The sequence below is a fragment of the Dryas octopetala genome, chromosome 2, assembly GCF_963921425.1.
Source record: "Dryas octopetala chromosome 2, drDryOcto1.1, whole genome shotgun sequence".
In the NCBI taxonomy this organism is placed as follows: Eukaryota; Viridiplantae; Streptophyta; class Magnoliopsida; order Rosales; family Rosaceae; genus Dryas; species Dryas octopetala.
Window position 1 is genome coordinate 25,929,788 of NC_141367.1, and position 18,316 is coordinate 25,948,103.

Here is an 18,316-nt window from a genome sequence, read left to right on the forward strand (position 1 = left end):
ATTTGGTTTATTAACTAAAAAAAAATGTTAATTTAGTCTACGAATTTTTCAAGTTGTACCAAATTAGTATAAATGTTAACTTTCATCAGAAAATTAACGAAATTGGTCACATGAAAATATGATGAACATACTGAACTGTCTCTGAAAATGTGGTCACTTGTTGTGCACATAACCAGTTTCCGTTAAATTTTTTGATGAAAGTTAACGTTTGTACTGTTTTGGTACAATTTGAAAAATTTGTGGACCAAATTAATACTTTTTATAGTTAATAAACCAAATTGAGATTCACCGTAAAATTCATGACTATAAGGCGTTACAACTCTCAACCACTCACCGCAATTAATTTTGCAGTTTATGCTCCGACTCTCCCACCGAGAAGTTGGGCCCCGCTCTGCCTCTTAGCCACGGACCTAAGGCCCTAATTGGGCTTTCGGCTCTGGTTAAGCCATATCCATAACTGAACAAGCCGTAAGTGGGCCATTGGCTCCGTGGCTCATTGATAACACCTAAGTTGGGCCCTCGTGCGGCCCACTTCTCATAATAACCGGCTGTGGTTTCTATCCGGTTCCATCCCCAACTTTTTTTTTTTTTATATTTATTTTTTTATATCAAAGAAACCGTTAAGTCGTTAACAAATCTGTTAAATTTTTATTTGCTTCCAAATAGTTCTCAAAAACCCTTTCTCCCTTTCTTCCTTGTCACCCTGCAACTTGGAGCTCGGTCTGGTTCAACAATGGCGGACTTACCAATTCTTCAATTCGAAGAGAAAATCATAGAAACAGTAGAACAGAACCCTGTCGTGGTCATAATTGGAGAAACCGGTTCGGGAAAGAGCACGCAGCTCTCTCAAATGCTCCATAGAAGAGGCTACACCAAGTCTGGGGTCATCGGCGTCACTCAGCCGCGCCGAGTCGCCGCCGTCTCTGTTGCCAGGTATAGCGTAAAATTGAAGCCATTGCCCTCGGTTCATTGGCCTGTGATAGTGTGCTTTACTTTACAACTAGTGCTTCAGTGCTTGTTGTGTGTAATAATAGAAATTTAGGGTTCCTCGATTTTGTTGGTAATATTTGAACGAGTTCTTTATAAAGAAATTGGAATTTGTCCACAGACGAGTTTCTCAGGAGCTCGGTGTTCGGCTTGGGGAGGAAGTGGGATACGCCATTAGATTTGAAGATAGAACTTCAGAAAGAACGTGTATTAAGTACCTTACTGATGGAGTCCTCCTTCGCGAAAGTCTTTCCAACCCAGAGCTTAATCAGTACTCTGTAATAATACTCGATGAAGCTCATGAAAGGAGTCTAAACACGTACACTATCATACTCTCTATATTTTTTCTTTATGCTTTACTAATTATTTTGTGTTCTTGCAACTTCTAGTCATTGTTTTTTTAAAATGCATTTCGATTCTGTGTATTAGGGACATATTGCTGGGACTGATGAAACGCTTGGTTAAAAGGCGTGTCTCGAATTTTAAGGTTCTTATCACTTCAGCAACTCTTGATGGGGATAAAGTGTCACAATTCTTTTCGAATTGCCCTGTACTGAACGTCCCGGGGAAGTTATTCCCAGTCGAAATATTGTACAGCAATGAGCGTCCTACCAGCTATCTTGAGTCATCTTTAAAGACAGCTATGAGTATGATTTTTATTTCTTTTTTTGTTTATCTGGGTGCGACTATATTTGAATTTAAATTATTGTCACTTTATCTTCTTCGACAATATGTTAAGAGTTTGATTTTTTTCTCTCCCCAGGTTAGCTTTTGGGTTTTTTTTCTTAGTTTCAAACTTTCACTTGTTGATAAGAGGTTAAACTGATCAGTTTTCTTGTTATAGATATACATACAAAGGCACCTGAAGGTGATGTCTTGATATTCATGACTGGGCAGGTAAGATGCTATTTTCTTTTACTCTCTCTTAATAGTATCCAATGTACTGTGGCTACCGATTTGGATCAAAACCGTTGATTATTGGTTTTCCATACAATGCCTGTTTTGACCGAAAAAGTGTTATTTTACACAGGACGATATTGAGAAGTTGGTATCTAAGTTAGAAGAAAGAGTTCTAAGCCTGGAAGAAGGATCTGTCATGGATGCCATAATCCTTCCTCTTCATGGTTCTTTGCAGCCTGAAATGCAGGCAAGTGAAGACTTTTGTATTTGAATTGTTATTTTTGGAGGCTTTATATTCATTATACTTTTGTGTTTGATTCTTTATCTTTGCTATACAGGTACGTGTATTTAGTCCTCCACCTCCAAATTGTAGGAGATTTATTGTTGCCACAAACATTGCTGAAACTTCTTTGACTGTTGATGGTGTTGTGTAAGAGAACTAATACTTGTATAAAAACTAATGCCTAGCTATTACGTTCATTCTGTCTTTATGTTGGTTTATATTTTTGTTTATAGAATGGGAGCTTCGCATCTATTTATTTCATTCAATCTGTTCTTTTTCATTTATATTTCTTTTTATAGAACCGGAGCTTCGCCTGGATGAAATTTACTTAATGATTCCATGGAAGCAATGCCAATATTGGTGAATAGAATTTTTAAGAAAGCATTTTTGCTAAATTGTTTCTTGTGCCTTCCTATCTTAGAAGTTTGATTTATTATGATCAATTACACTGGTTTGTGCCATAGTTGGAATGATCTAAAACAGTTTTCTCATACTTCGAAATTTTGTGTGAATGATAGGTATGTTATTGATTCTGGTTATGTGAAGCAACGGCAGTACAACCCATCAACTGGCATGTACTCCCTTGATGTTGTTCAAATTAGCAAGTAAGGATTTGGTAGTTTCATATTATGTTTATAGGTGTTAATTCCATGAATTATTCTCTTTGATGACAAAGTGATCACTTGAATAGCATACCTTTGCTTTGGAAAGAAAAGTAGCATATCTTTGCTTATCATTCTAATAAACTTTGGATTCATATGATTGCAGGGTACAAGCTAATCAGCGTGCAGGACGAGCTGGAAGAACACGTCCTGGGAAGTGCTATCGATTATACCCTTCCGCGGTTTACCATGATGAGCTCCTGGATGCAACAGTTCCTGAAATACAACGTTCTTCGCTTGCTGGGAGTGTTCTTTATTTGAAATCTTTGGACCTTGCTGATATTGATATTCTTAAATTTGATTTTCTTGATTCCCCTTCCTGTAAGACGGTTTTTTTTACTGTGTTTTTCTTCCTTGTTCAGCCATGCAATTAGAATTCCTTGCATAACTGGTTTAAATCTAATTGGCTTTGCTGCAGCTGAGTCTTTACAAGATGCTCTAAAGCAATTGTATCTTATTGATGCTATCGATGAAAATGGATTGATCACAAGAGTTGGAAAAACAATGGCCGGTATTAGATTCACATCCCATTTTTGAAGAGTTATAATAGTATTCACTATGTGTTGTCATTATTTTGAAGCCTGCATAGTGTCATCTATCTATTCGTGAAATCCTTACTTCGCATTCATGCTTGTGCTATTTTTTTGTATAAGATATGTTACTAGTATTTAATTTCTTCACTATTAATATGAGTGTTTTGTGCATACACTGAGTATATTCCTTTTCGATAAGTCATTTGAGTGTTTCCTTGATTTTATGTAGAGCTTCCACTAGAACCTTCACTGTCAAGAACCTTAATGGAGGCAAATGTGTATGGTTGCTTATCCCAGGCTTTGACCGTTGTTGCTATGTTATCCGCAGAAACCACATTGCTTCTCGGTCGAAGGTTAACTCATTAAAACTTTTTTATAAGATGGTGAAAATTTGTGAAAGTTTTACTTTTCTCTAATTGTGAAAGTTTGTTACTTTTCTCTAAGATTAATTTATTAGTAGCTAGTTAAACGCTGTATGCTTCAGACAGCATGCATTGTGTCTGAAGATGCTGACATATCTTATATATGTGAAACTAAATATGCACGCACATGCACATGTACATTCCCACACACCTACACATAGTTGAAGATTTTGAATTTTAGAAAGATATTTGAACACCTCTGAAATTGTAATGTGGCCCTTGAAGTATGAATATTTTCATTTGAGATAATTGTAGTTTTACATACCTCCATTTGTAGCAAGAGTACTGAGAAGAAGAGGAAACATGATTACTTGGACCTTCCTGATGGTTCTGGCTGGGGTGATCACATTCAGTTGCTACAGATCTATGAGTGCTGGCATCAAACTGACTATGACATTGATTGGTGCAAGGACCATGGGTTGCAGGTACCTTTATATATTCTGTATAAGAAATCGTAACCGATTGGTCATCAAAATTTTGATGCATCATATTCAGGAGATCTACAATATGATTCTAATATATATATATATATATATATATATATTATGTTTCTGGAACTAATTGATTGTAGCCTTGTAGGTGAGAGGGATGAAATTTGTCAAGGATGTAAGGAAACAGCTATCTCAAATAATGCAGAAAATAGCAAAGGGTTAGTAAGCTAGATTATTGAGAAGGTTACATATATGTACTCCAATTAATTATGTCAATTGTTGCTTTCCTTCACTCTCTCTTGGTAAGACGTGTATCTGGAAAACAGGATCATTAGATGTACAGGCAAGCAGAAGAAGGAAAGAAATCCAACAGGATTATCACAATTTGAGGAAGGCTTTGTGTGTGGGGTATGCAAATCAGCTTGCTGAGAGAATGGTATATCACAATGGCTATCGAACTTTAGGTTTTAAGCCTCAAGTAGTACAGGTATGAACCTTGAATTTTATTCTATGTTAGATATGTTGCACTATCTCCAATTCTGGTTTACTAAAGCACCAATTTGTTTGAACTTTTGGATTACTGAGCTTTACCCCCATATGCTCCTAATAGCTTGATTTAAGTACTAAGTAGGAAAGGGATCGTGACTAGGTGTATCTCACTACAATTAGTCAAAGCTTCAGGAACTCTGTGACACTTAAATTTATCTTTTATTTTAGGTGCATCCGTCCACTGTGCTAAAACCAGATGATGATGGGAAATTCCCTGACTATGTTGTGTACCATGAACTCATTACAACTTCCCACCCATTCTTGCGTACTGTATGTGCCGTAGATGTTGCTTGGGTCACGCCCATTGTGGACAAGGTTAATAAACTAAATATCAACAAGCTGAGGTAAGCCAGTTTCCAGAATGCACAATTATAAGTAGAAAATGATTTGTTTGCTAGTTCGAGCATGCATATGAGCATTGTCAAACTTGAGCCTTTTTCCTTGTATGCAGTGGTGGGCTTGGTCATATTGAAGACCAAATGGAGGGAAATCGCTCTGATTTGCCAAAGAAAGAGGATGTCGTTGCAGCAGTTCCTGATGATCGTGAAAGTATAATAAAGGCAGCTAGGGAACGATTTCTTGTTCGCAAAGGAAAGAAATGAGCTCATTCACCAGTTGTATTTGATGAAACAGTGGCATTGTGTATTGACACTGCTGATGGGATCAGCCAGGGGGAACATAAAAGGGATTAAGATGAGTGACTAAGAGGGGTGACTGGTGACTAAGAGGGACCATGACCCCTGCAAATTTTTGAAAAAAAAAAAAAAACAATATAAGTTGTAGAATACCATTGACCAAAAGAAAAAATGTTGTAGAATACTAATGTGTTGAGCATGTGTTGTAAATACATTTTTTCTTCTCTTCTATTCTATCCTTCTGAATATTACATTTAAATCAAATGACACTGAACTCAAATCTCACGACATCATATCACATGGATGCTTGATCTTTATGGTTATGGATAATACCAGTTTATTTTAATTGATTATTTTTTATATTTTTTTGTTAAGAGTGGGTTTATTTGAACCCAATTATTTTGTATCATATTCTTGACCCAATTTTTTTTATGTAATTTCTTTTTCCCACATTTACACTTCGTATTATTTAGCCCATCATTTTACCTTATCTCAGTAATCAGTATTGCTTCTCTTTTATTTTCAGTAGGGGTAAATATTGGTTTATTATTATATTGTTAATTATTGGCTTGTATTAAAAATTCTGTTACTTTCATCAAGAAGTTGTGATGATTAAGGGGATAATCTTCTCTTATTAGACAATTAGATATAATAAATTCATCAGACTATTGATCAACATCATTAACCAAGATGCTGATCATTTTGCGGAATTAATAGGGAATGAGTAGCGATCGATTTGTGGTCACATTAATGAAATTTAAAAGGAGTATGTTTAATTGGAAGGGCGGTCTTTTTGTGTTTAGCAAAGAGATGTGAATATGTGATGAGGGCAGTGAATCGTCACTGATCGCATGCAGAGGATAGAATCTGTTATTCTGTTAAGGTCGTTTCACATACCAACGAACAGGCAGAGAGGCTCACACTCCAATGACTTCAATTTTTGGTACAGAAGTAACAACAATGGTGATGATGGAGCCATTACTGTCCATGTGGTCATCACCTACAAAGCAACACTAACAACACCGAATCACCAACCCACCCACCAAGAAGACTGTTTCTAGCAAACCAAGCATTGTGCTGTTCTAAAAGCGAAAGAATGGCGAGCTCCGAAGACGGCTTAGCGGACATACCATCCGTTGACATAATGGCGGAACTCCTCCACCGCCTCAAGTGCTCTGACAACCCCGACAAGCGTCACATTCTCGTTGGTAATGCTTCTTCTTCTTCTTCTTCAAATGTTGTTGGGAAAATGGTTGATTTTAATGTGCAAATTTACGAGAAATTAATTAGATGAATGGCAGGTCCTCCTGGCTCTGGAAAAGGTACACAGTCACCAATTATTAAGGATGATTACTGCTTGTGCCACTTGGCCACTGGAGACATGCTAAGAGCTGCTGTTGCAGCTAAAACTCCTCTTGGTGTTACGGCAAAAGAAGCCATGGATAAGGTAAGTTTCATTTGTTTCATTCGACATCTTTAAAAGACTTGATTTCTTTGTAGCTTGTTTTGGAAAACTTTCATGAATTTTCTTTTCTGGGTTTGTAGGGAGAACTTGTATCTGATGACCTGGTTGTTGGCATAATCAATGAAGCAATGAAGAAGCCATCATGTCAAAAAGGTTTCATTCTTGATGGTTTTCCAAGGACTGTGGTTCAAGCCGAGAAGGTGAAGCCTTTTTTCTTTAGTTAGTGACTATTTGGCCTTCATGTTCTCAATGCTGACCTCTCTACAATGTTTCTTTGTATTTGGCACAGGTTGATGAGATGCTTGACAAGCAGGAGAGTAAAATTGACAAGGTTCTCGACTTTGCAATCGACGCTTCCATTTTGGAGGAGAGGATTACTGGTCGTTGGATACACCCTTCCAGACACAAAATTTGCACCTGCCAAAGCTCCTGGTGTGGATGATGTAAGTTGAAGCCCTTTTATGTTGTTCTTGGTTTTGCCAGAAGAATTAGCAAACTTTGTTACTTCATATGCTTATCATATAATGTCAAGCAGTCACATAAACTGACTGAGTGGTTCTTTGCAAAAATAACTTATCTGGGCTTGTGATTCATTAAAAATGTAGATAAACTCGATCAAGCTCAACCTTGATAGTTGAAATAGTGTCATTAGCTTGATCTGCATTACTGGGAGAAAATTTGTGTACCATTTATATTTAAATGCAGATGCACTGCATATGGTAAACTACTTGTGATCACGATTTGAACTTAGGAATTATGATGCAATCATAATTAACATGAATTTGTACGTTCCTGCTATTGTACTGAAGGTCACTGGTGAGCCTTTGATTCAACGAAAAGATGGTACTCCTGAAGTTCTAAAATCAAGGCTGCAGGCATTTCATAGGCAAACTGAACCAGTAGGCCTCTTTGTTCTAAATTGAACTCTTTATATTTCTCTACTCACAACTCTGTATTTTGGTACAGAATTTATGGCAAAAGATGATTTCTAAGCAAGTCCCATCTCTTTGCCCAATTGCCCTGCAGGTTATTGATTATTATGCCAAGAAGGGTGTACTTACCCAACTCCATGCAGAGAAACCCCCAAAAGAGGTGATTGCTGAGGTTCAAAAGGCTCTCATCTTGAGGCACCCCTTGTTCTGGGGATTTCCCCTTCAAATTTTTTTATGCCAGACCTTCAGATTCTCAGCTGGTTCTCCAACTTTGATTGGTGCTTTTCAATATGTTGCACAATAAATGAAATTACTCATTTTCCTTTTTTGGAGCTGAAATGAGTCAATTTCTATCCTTGAACCTTCAATAATCATGGACCTCATGGTTCATTAGAAGAATGAAATTACCTTAACTTTGCACATTCTCTGTTTGGTTGATGAGAAAATGACAATAAAAGAAGCATAATACCATCATGTGAGTAGCAAAAGTAAACAGCCAAAATTTCATAACTAGATTTGTGTGGGACTCTCCTCCCAAGGAAGAGTGTCTTCCAAAAATAAGCGTATGCCACTATTTGCGGCGTGCACACGGTATTCTTTAGTAAAAGGCGAAAGAATAGTTCGCTTTGTGCTCACCGCGTGGCTCCGTGAGTTTCCCTAAACCCATCTACTGCTCTAATATATAAGACACTTTGTCACCCGCTTTTCTCTTCTAGTCGATGTGGGACAAATATACCAGCTTCTTTTAACTTAACCCATGCAATATGAGCGAGTAAGTGGGGAGAACATAACATTGAATTAATTTGATTACGTCCAAACTTGGGACTTCAAATCCTTTGGTAAACTGGGTCTACTTAGACATTGCATTGCTGCATAGTTAACCTTGGGGGAATATTGGGAGGCTTCAGTTCAATATTTTGTGTACAAATTATTCTCTCAATTTATAGATTACACATTTACATTACATTTTGTATATTCTTTAGAAGTCTTGAGACTCTCTTAGTAGGGGTGACCTTCAAGATAGGCAAAATAAGCAATCGTCTTAGCCTCTTAGGTCCTGATATATTAAAGATTCTTAAATTTTATAAATTCATTATATACTTATATATTATGTTAGGCTTAAAAAATGTATATGAAAGTTAGATGGCCTCATTTTATGGGTCACCTCATACCTCCAAGTCTCCAACAACAATGAGCACTGATCCCTTGATTGATGACTTGGTTCTGAAGTTATTGTACTACTATCTTGTGGTGGTTCTTTAGTTGGTTAAGAATATATGGATTCATGCCAAATCCATCTCTTTATTGTGGGCATTATCCATCACATTTCCTGCAAAAAATTCGTGCCAAATCCATCTATGGAGAGATGTAATCAACAAATATAATACATATACCACCACTGATTTATTAATGCAAGCTTATGTCACAATTTGTATTATTAACGGACACATTAACATATATAATTATATAAAGAAACAGCTGCGGTGGTTGAGTTCAGCATAAAAATTGGTGCTCATTGGCAAGCTTATTGTAGTTTAATAAGGAGATCTGAAATTTTTGCTGTAGTTTTTGTTTGTTGCAATTGGACTGTTAGCTTCAGATAATGCCTAGTTTGAGTGATTAAAATACTAATATTAACAAGATAAGGACCCTTTGGTGCCTGCAGGACACATCTTCAACAACTACCCTTTTAACTTTGTGGAAAATTCGATGTGTACAGCAATGCGATACATTATACATAGTACGGAATCGATTTTTTTTTTGTTGTTGGTAGAAATGGGATCGAGTATTTAAGTACGGCCATAAATGAAAAAACTAATAAATAATGAATTCGTTTTTATATCATATTTATATGCCATATAAATATATTTAATAGTAAAAAAATTATATTCTAATAATAAAAATGTGTACCTATTAACATTTAATGATAAAAAAAAGTTCATACATCACACAGTAGTGGCTGTATTGTAGATTACATAAATGTCGATCATCAAGTGGTAGTTTTATTTTTACATTATGTGATTAATTGATTTTGGTCAGCAAAAATTTTATTTGGAGCCATGACTAATTTAATTTGTACTTGAGCCTCTCCAAGATAGTCTTCAACTTTTATTTTTAAAATTTTATTTTGCTGATCTATATGACAATTTAAAAAGTTAAAATTATTTTGACTCTTCAAATTTAAATAAAATTTAAATTTAAAAAGTTAATTTGTTCTTTCTGCTCAGGCACTGTGTTCACTTGGGACCAAGGTCGATCCATCTATGTATCATCGGACTGACACAGCGACACCATCTTCGTATCTGTTGACAAGTAAGAAAAGCTATGACATGTATTCCCGTAGTTTACTGATTCTGAAGCTCAACTTATCATCTATGTTTCTCCAATTTCGCAGCCAACATATATTGCAAACAACCCTTTCTTCGTAGGCATTGACTTGAGAGTAAGGAGTGGAAAATGAAATTGGTTCCAAGAGAGGCTGAGAAACTGGGTCTGCACAATGCTGGATATCTAGCACAGAAGCGTCTTGCTCGTGGTTTGCGCCTCAATCACCCCGAAGCTGTAGCACTCATAGCCACACAGGTTTGTTGGGTGTTCATGTTATTATTATAATTTCCTTCTACTGCAGTTCAAATTTCCATATTCGATCACATATTGATAGTTGGTGTTGTAGAGAAAGCTTTTTGTCTAATATGGTTTTCTTGGTAGATTCTGGAGTTTGTTCGTAATGGTGACAAATCTGTGGCAGAATTGATGGACATTGGGAGACAGCTCCTGGGAAGGTAATGGTGTGAGCAGTGAAAGCATTATCAATTTTCCCTATTTTTATGTATCTGGGTCTTAATTCTGGATTGTATAGCTTGTGGAATAGGATGTGGGTAATGTTTTTTTCGTCAATTCAACCAATCCGAACCTCGGGATTATGTGTGTATATGCTCAAGATTGATCTGCATCTTTCTTTTCAAACAGGAAACAAGTTCTTCCGGGTGTTCCACATCTTTTGGATATGGTGCAGGTATTGTGCTCATTCTGGTTGTAGTTTGTTTTCAGTATCTTTGATAGGCAGTGCATGAATACTGTCCAAAGTTGTTATCAATTCTAGCTGTTCAACATATTTAAATGTAGGTTGAAGGGACCTTTCGTGATGGGACAAAGTTAATCACCATTCATGATCCAATTTCTAGTGATAACGGAAATCTGGAACTAGCTTTAAGGGATTCTTTTCTTCCTGGTAAGGGCTATCTTATATTGGCAAGTTTCAATTTGCTTTATTTTGGGACCTATTGGCTTTGTCTAGTATCATATGGGCATTGATGTAACAAAATTGTGCAACAGTTCCTTCACCAGACAAGTTTCCTGAAATGGAAGATGGTAATGTTCCTGGTGAACTTATCTTTGGAGATGGTACAATTGTGCTTAATCATGGAAGGAAAGCTATAATCCTCAGAGTTGTTAACACTGGAGACAGGCCAATTCAGGTTTTTATCATTAACATCTCATTTCTCATTTATGTTGGGTGCGGGTTCTTTTCCTTTTTGGTCATGCAGTCGAGGCTATTCCACGTATATCTAATTTCTTCAGTCAGCAATTATGTTCCTCTTGCAACTTCAGGATTCTAATGACAAACCTTTTAAAGTTGATATGTGTCCAAATTTATAATGGTAAACTCCACAACATTCAAACTATACTTCATATGTCTTTTTGATTGCTTAGAAGGAGCAGAACTGGCAAGACCACTGTAAAAATCAATCTTCTTTTGCTCAGTTGAGTTATTTGAAAATAGTCTATTCGTTTCTGTAGCCATATTCAGTTTTAATTGGTTTCTAATATCCCAAGTCGTGCGCACTGTAGTCAATTATTAGCATTTCAATAGTTAAGAGTATCGAAGGTTGTCCAGAATGAATGAATCAACATCTCATTACTTTAGCTCAGTAGAATTATATGGTTCTGTTTTAGAGTGTGTCAAGTAAGCAACTGAAATGATCTTATGCTCTTACCAAATTGAACTAGTCAACATCTCATTTACTGTTTTTCTGGAGAACACAGTTCAAGAGATAGTAGTGATTTTATATTTATTTCTCAGCTTACTTTAGATAGTAGTGATTTTATATTTATTTCTCAGCTTACTTTTTTCAGGTTGGCAGTCACTATCACTTTATTGAGGTCAACCCCCACTTGGTTTTTGATCGAATGAAATCATATGGCATGCGCCTGAATATACCTGCTGGAACAGCCAAGAGATTTGAGGTCAAAAATTGTTTTATTTTTTAAATGTTTTTATTAATTTTTCAATCTTATGTAATTAAAAGTTGTTCATTGTCGTCTCTTTTACAAATATATTCTCCTATCATATATTTTCTAATCAAAATCTAACAGGAATGACATGTCATCCTTCATCATCTTTTAAAACTATAATTTGGTTTCATATTACTGCGAATTAAAGCAACATGATATGTTGGTCTCCTTCTGTAGTTAGAAGTCATTGGTGCTATAAGAATAACTTATTTTTATAGAGTAGGCCCTACTTTGTCATTTTGAATGTTGTTATGCTACCAATCTTCTTTTAATTTTGTGGGTACTTAATCCACTGGGCTAGGACATGTTCAGGTTTTACTTAATCCACTCTATGCATTCTAAGTACATTACTGAAGCTTGTTTTCCTTTGCCAGCCAGGGGAAAGTAAACATGTCATACTTGTAAGTATTGGAGGTAATAGAGTAATCAGAGGAGGAAATGGCATTGTTGATGGTCCAGTAAATCATGGCAAACACAAGGCAGCCATGGGAACTTTAGAAGCAAGAAGATTTGGAAATGAAGAAGAACCAAAAGCTAGGTCTAGACTTTCTGCCCGAGCTATGTTTACCTGACTATTTTGCTTCTATTTTGTTATATCAGTAGCATTGTTTGATTGTTAGCTACTCCACTAAGATGATTAAGGAAAATGGAGATGCCTTACCTCAGAACTAATTTTGCAGTGAAGGTGTTGCAGGAGAAGATCTAGCTTTCACCACTGTAATTTCTCGTGAGGCATATGCAAACATGTACGGCCCTACTACTGGTGACAAAATTCGGCTTGGTGATACCAACTTGATTGCTGAAATTGAAAAAGATTATACTGTTTATGGAGATGAATCTGTATTTGGTGGTGGAAAAGTTATAAGGGATGGAATGGGCCAGGCATCTGGGAATCAACCAGCTGATTCATTGGATACAGTTATAACTAATGCTGTGATTGTTGATTATAGTGGGATCTTTAAGGCAGATATTGGTATCAAAGGTGGTCTTATTATCGCTCTTGGGAAATCAGGCAATCCAGATGTTATGGATGGCGTAGCTAGTAATATGATCATTGGGGTACATATCATCTCACATTACAGCAGCTTTGGTAGAAAATTTCCCAGAAAGTCAATAACATATGCTTTTGCCTTCTTTATAATTAGGTTAACACCGAGGTCATTGCGGGGGAAGGAATGATTGTGACTGCAGGGGCCATAGACTGTCATGTGCACTTCATATGCCCTCAGTTGGCATATGAAGCTATATCAAGTGGTGAGCTGCATTACTGGAATACTTATGGAAAGTGCTTGTAGAATGTATAGTGACAGATTTTGATGAGTAGTGAAACACATGTATCCGTGAGTGCTGGTGGCATGAAACAATATTGATGACAGATATGCTAGTTGCCTTCAAGACATGGATTATGTATTAGTATGCAGAACATGATACTAGCAAGTTGCCTATAAAATAAAATGATAAACACAGCATCACTTTCTAAAGATTTTCCTCTATTTACTTGAGGTATGCTGGAGTTGCATAATGTTTTACAATATGAATGGCATAATATATTTTCTGGTTGATTCAATTTGCATATCTTTCATCCTTTATTCCTGCCTGATATGTACCCATGAATGTTGTGACATCTAAAGTTTATGAGTTTGACCTCTGAATAATTCTTAATTTTTTGCGGACAAGAGATTGTGTAGAAGTTAGATGAACAGGCATTTAAAGGGTCCACTTTCTAAAACTTTTACAATATATGCAGGTATCACAACCTTAGTGGGAGGTGGAACAGGACCTGCTACTGGGACTCGTGCAACAACTTGTACACCAGCTCCATTACAAATGAAGTTCATGCTGCAATCAACTGATGACCTGCCTCTAAATTTTGGGTTTACAGGGAAGGTACGCTTAATATTTTGTGTACTTCAAAAACCTCTCCTTTCTTCCATAACCTATGCCCACATTCAAGGGTCATCCCAATACTATCATTCTACAAAATATGAAGTGATGACTAAATGTTTCCTTTTATCTTTGTCTACCTTGTTCTTCAATACTCTTTCTTTACTTTAGGGGAACAGTTCCAAACCAGATGGGCTACATGATATAATAAGGGCTGGAGCAATGGGACTGAAGCTGCACGAGGACTGGGGAACTACTCCTGCTGCAATAGACAATTGTTTGACTGTTGGAGAACAATATGACATCCAGGTACTTTAATGTTCATTATTTTGTAAAGTTTTATAGGCTGTTGCCTGTGGGAACTTCTTATGAGTTTCACATCTTCAAATATCAATTGTGATCTTGATAGGTCAATATCCATACAGACACCTTGAATGAATCTGGATTTGTGGAACATACAATTGCTGCATTTAAAGAAAGAACTATCCATACATACCACAGGTATAAATCACATTCTGTCTATTTAAATAAATTTGCAATTTGTTTTCAGTATTCTACAAGTTGATGACCACTATACTTTCTATATGGAGGAGCATAACTGTTTTGGTAGCTAAGGCCGTGGTTGCCATCCTTTGCTGACTCCAAACTTGGTTGTGGCATTACATTGATTAAAGTTTGACCTCATGGCCCTTTTGGTCATGTCTTGATATCAAACCATTTCTTGCATACTTAACATATTTTTAAGCTGTAAATATTCATTTGTATCTTTAGCATAAATTCCTGTATTTTGTTGGTTTTGGTTTCCTCTTTCTTTTTCTTTTCTTTGATTCTTTTTCAATTTTCAATTTTCAATGTTTGTCCTTGGCATCTTTTTGGCAGTGAAGGTGCAGGTGGGGGTCATGCTCCAGATATCATCAAAGTATGCGGTGTGAGAAATGTCCTTCCCTCATCCACGAACCCCACACGGCCTTTCACCTCCAATACTATAGATGAGCATCTTGATATGCTGGTATGAGAAGAAAATGGAAGTATTGAAATACAGCAAGTGCTATGGTTTCTTAGAACTCAATGTTTCAAATTTTCAATACATACAGATGGTTTGCCATCACCTTGATAAGGACATTCCAGAAGATGTAGCTTTTGCTGAATCAAGGATAAGGGCTGAAACAATTGCTGCAGAAGATATTTTGCATGATCTGGGGGCAATTAGCATTGTAGCTTCTGATTCACAGGCTATGGGTCGCATTGGAGAGGTTCGTAATTCCTTTACTTTTGTTTGAAATGCATTCTGGTTTTTCCTGATCAAACAAAACTTTCATAAATTGTGATACATGTATGCATATGCCTGTTTGTATGTGACATCCTTTATTGAAATTGTAACCAAAAGAAAAGCCTTAATTTGAAATTGAACTATACATAGAATTGTCCCTTTTTACCAATCCATGAATTTTCATGTCTTTACTTGAAAGTATTTAATACTGTGTTTCCGACATCTTATTTGTAGTAACCTTTATTTATTCATCACACACACACGGACATATATAAGGCTTAGATGGTGTAAAATCTTTTCTTAACAGGTGATAATTAGAACTTGGCAAACCGCTGACAAGATGAAGTCACAAAGAGGGCCGATAGAATCTAGTGGATCCGACAATGACAACCTTCGGATCAAGCGATACATTGCAAAATACACCATAAATCCAGCAATAGCTAATGGCTTTTCTCAATATGTTGGTTCAGTTCAGGTATGCTACTTTTAACAGAAAACCAAACACATCCACTTCAAGCTTTTATTAGTCATTCATTCATTTTGAGTAGAACACCCTCAAGCAATAAACAAATAGAAGTTCATGTGTTGAGGTGTAACTTTTATGAACAGAAATTTCTCGTGGATGAAAATCACATCTTCAGGATTGTACACATGCTCACTTGCATTTAGGTGGATTCCATAATAGTGATTCTGTTATTGCCATTAAATGGTGAAATTCTCATTTTCTTCTCATGAGCTTCATATGTTTCTGCAGGTTGGGAAGTTGGCTGATCTTGTTCTATGGAAGCCATCTTTCTTTGGGGCAAAACCAGAAATGGTGGTCAAAGGTGGTGCAATTGCATGGGCTAATATGGGTGATCCAAATGCAAGCATCCCCACACCTGAACCGGTAAAGTTTATATTGTAAAATGATTCTTATGTAAGGATGCATTTTATTTGTGGATCAAAGGGTATCGATATCAGGCTTCCAGCATTTTTATCTTCTCATATTAGCTGTTGATCACTTGAGATGCAAAATGTCATAATCTTGTCAACCTTGAGCACGGATCTCAGACTTCTCAGTCTGCCCTGTCATGATAATATTAAATCTGAGGGGCTGGTGCTCACATGCATGTGCAAACAAGCTGACCTGTATATTTTTACATGATTAGAGAATTATGTTGAGTAGGGTCGAAAAGAAGTCATAGACAGGATTTAATATTCTTTCTGGGTGGACATAAATTCTGGCAATTTTGTTTTGATTAATCTACAAAATCTTACGTCTTAGCAGGTCATTTCGAGGCCTATGTTTGGTGGATTTGGCAAGGCTGGTAGTGCTCACTCCATTGCTTTTGTCAGCAAGGCATGGATCTCTCTCTCTCTCTCTCTCTCTCTCTCTCTCTCTCTCTCTCTCTCTCTCTCTCTCTCTCTCTCTCATGAGATTCATAACTTCATAAGCCTGACTTTTTTGTTTCCCTATACAAACAGGCAGCCATAGCTAATGGAGTTAAAGCCTTATATGGCCTCAACAAGAGAGTGGAAGCCGTAGGCAACGTTAGGACACTCAGCAAACTCGACATGAAGCTCAACAATGCCCTGCCAAAGATAACGGTAGATCCAGAGACATACAAAGTGACAGCAGATGGCGAGGTTCTTACCTGCAGTGCAGCCAGCACTGTTCCCCTATCTCTGAATTACTTCCTGTTTTAGGCTAGCTCTTTTGAAGTTCATCTGAACTTACCTCTGCCACTTGTATCATAATGCAACCCTAATAAACTGAAGGGTTAATTGGATATCAACCCCTCAAAACTCTTTTTTAAAGTTTCCAATCCACTGACTATTTTAGTTCATGGATTAAGCCCAATTTTAAAAATTGCAACCAGCTAGGATTAAAACACTTTCAAAGTCTGTCATTGTCATTAATAAGAGTAAACTGAATTGAATTCTTAATTTTTAGAGATTTAATTGATTGATTTTCATGATTGAATGCAATAAATATATTTATAAATAATTCAAATCAACAAAAAAAAAAAAACTATGTATGTATATAAAATAACACCAAAACAAACGGTAAGTGCATAAAATTAACACAAAAAAAAAGTAAGTGCACAAAATAAATACGAAAAAAAAGCAATAGATACACAAACGCTAGTAGGTGTATAAAATAAATTATTAACCAGGTAAACTTAGTAGGTGCATAAAATAAATATTTTAATTAATCTTATATTATTTTTTTTTAGTAGTTTCATATTATTGATATTATATTATGATAAGAACATTAGGAAAAGTAATTTTCAAAATAAAATAAAAAATACGTTCAAAGGTGAAACACACAAACAATATATCCTTTCAATAAAAAAAAAACAATAATATTATCATAGAAAATTAGGATTAAATACTAAATATCAATAGTTTTTTAATAAAGCAGCAAGACACTAATTTTTTTTAGTTTAGGTACTAACCTAGAGTAAAATATTTTGGATTAGGTCACAAATCAGTTTATTATACGGTTGTGACTGTCGAACAGTTACAGTTGTAATTGTCGAACAGTCACAGTTGTGACTATTTAAAATTTATAAAAAATCAAAATTTTTAAAGATTTCATACTTTTGATTTAGGTTTGGGGGATGAAGTCCTATAATCCAAAGACTAAATATTAAAGTTTAAGCCTTGCAAATATTGAAAAAACAATAAATCAATAAAAAAGTTATGACTGTTAGACAGTCACAGTTCGATATAACCATATTTTTTAAAGTTGGTACCTAAACTGAAATTTAGTATCTAAAGTGAAATGACATAAATGTTTTAGTAGTTGAAATGAAAAAATATTATAACTTAGTACCTAAAGTCAATGGACCTTATTATCAATCAACGGAGATAAATAACATTAACTACTCCTAATTAATATTATCTAAATAAGCCAAAGAGTATCTGAGGGAAAGAACAAGCGTTAGAGCTAAGAAAAAATCTATTCAGATGTTTATCGTAATTACTATAAACTGAAATGAAGACTGATCATTTGGCAACATGCAAAAGCAGAATCTTCCTGACTTGGATGTATGGGTCCTGCATGTTCTGAATGCATATC

The 18,316-nt window shown here is 35.9% G+C and overlaps 2 protein-coding genes, 1 non-coding gene and 1 pseudogene across 3 annotated transcripts; 3 read left to right on the forward strand and 1 right to left on the reverse strand.

The window, feature by feature from the left end:
- The first annotated feature begins 666 nt into the window (after window positions 1–666).
- Window positions 667–5,762, forward strand: LOC147294765 (RNA helicase family protein). The gene is made up of 15 exons (XM_086232550.1): window positions 667–933; window positions 1,109–1,306; window positions 1,417–1,634; window positions 1,832–1,884; window positions 2,018–2,134; window positions 2,226–2,317; window positions 2,689–2,775; window positions 2,939–3,153; window positions 3,251–3,343; window positions 3,595–3,718; window positions 4,065–4,212; window positions 4,367–4,436; window positions 4,545–4,705; window positions 4,936–5,111; window positions 5,219–5,762. The coding sequence occupies exons 1-15, from the start codon at window positions 734–736 to the stop codon at window positions 5,367–5,369; spliced, it is 2,103 nt and encodes a 700-aa protein (XP_086088676.1). The 5' UTR covers window positions 667–733; the 3' UTR covers window positions 5,370–5,762.
- Window positions 5,763–6,498: 736 nt separating this feature from the next.
- On the forward strand, window positions 6,499–8,103 carry LOC147294766 (adenylate kinase 4-like; annotated as a pseudogene).
- A 223-nt stretch (window positions 8,104–8,326) lies between these two features.
- Window positions 8,327–8,444, reverse strand: LOC147294767 (U5 spliceosomal RNA). Its single transcript, XR_015120977.1, has one exon. It is a non-coding gene; the product is annotated as a U5 spliceosomal RNA (small nuclear RNA).
- A 1,595-nt stretch (window positions 8,445–10,039) lies between these two features.
- Window positions 10,040–17,094, forward strand: URE (urease). The gene is made up of 19 exons (XM_086232427.1): window positions 10,040–10,112; window positions 10,195–10,382; window positions 10,509–10,582; window positions 10,770–10,815; window positions 10,926–11,031; window positions 11,136–11,278; window positions 11,937–12,047; window positions 12,470–12,633; window positions 12,776–13,154; window positions 13,241–13,349; window positions 13,843–13,982; window positions 14,151–14,288; window positions 14,389–14,480; window positions 14,859–14,988; window positions 15,074–15,232; window positions 15,557–15,724; window positions 16,004–16,138; window positions 16,520–16,591; window positions 16,717–17,094. The coding sequence occupies exons 2-19, from the start codon at window positions 10,257–10,259 to the stop codon at window positions 16,936–16,938; spliced, it is 2,514 nt and encodes an 837-aa protein (XP_086088553.1). The 5' UTR covers window positions 10,040–10,112; window positions 10,195–10,256; the 3' UTR covers window positions 16,939–17,094.
- The last annotated feature ends 1,222 nt before the right edge of the window (window positions 17,095–18,316 follow it).

What these genes read in the sequence shown, in the direction of transcription:
- LOC147294765 (XM_086232550.1), top strand. Translation starts at nt 734, where the DNA reads ATGGCGGACTTACCAATTCTTCAATTCGAAGAGAAAATCATAGAAACA. An exon ending in CATGAAAGGAGTCTAAACAC is followed by an intron (nt 1,307 to 1,416) that starts GTACACTATCAT and finishes TCTGTGTATTAG; the next exon opens with GGACATATTGCTGGGACTGA. An exon ending in CTAAATATCAACAAGCTGAG is followed by an intron (nt 5,112 to 5,218) that starts GTAAGCCAGTTT and finishes CCTTGTATGCAG; the next exon opens with TGGTGGGCTTGGTCATATTG.
- URE (XM_086232427.1), top strand. Translation starts at nt 10,257, where the DNA reads ATGAAATTGGTTCCAAGAGAGGCTGAGAAACTGGGTCTGCACAATGCT. An exon ending in CTGGAGACAGGCCAATTCAG is followed by an intron (nt 11,279 to 11,936) that starts GTTTTTATCATT and finishes TACTTTTTTCAG; the next exon opens with GTTGGCAGTCACTATCACTT. An exon ending in AATATGTTGGTTCAGTTCAG is followed by an intron (nt 15,725 to 16,003) that starts GTATGCTACTTT and finishes ATGTTTCTGCAG; the next exon opens with GTTGGGAAGTTGGCTGATCT.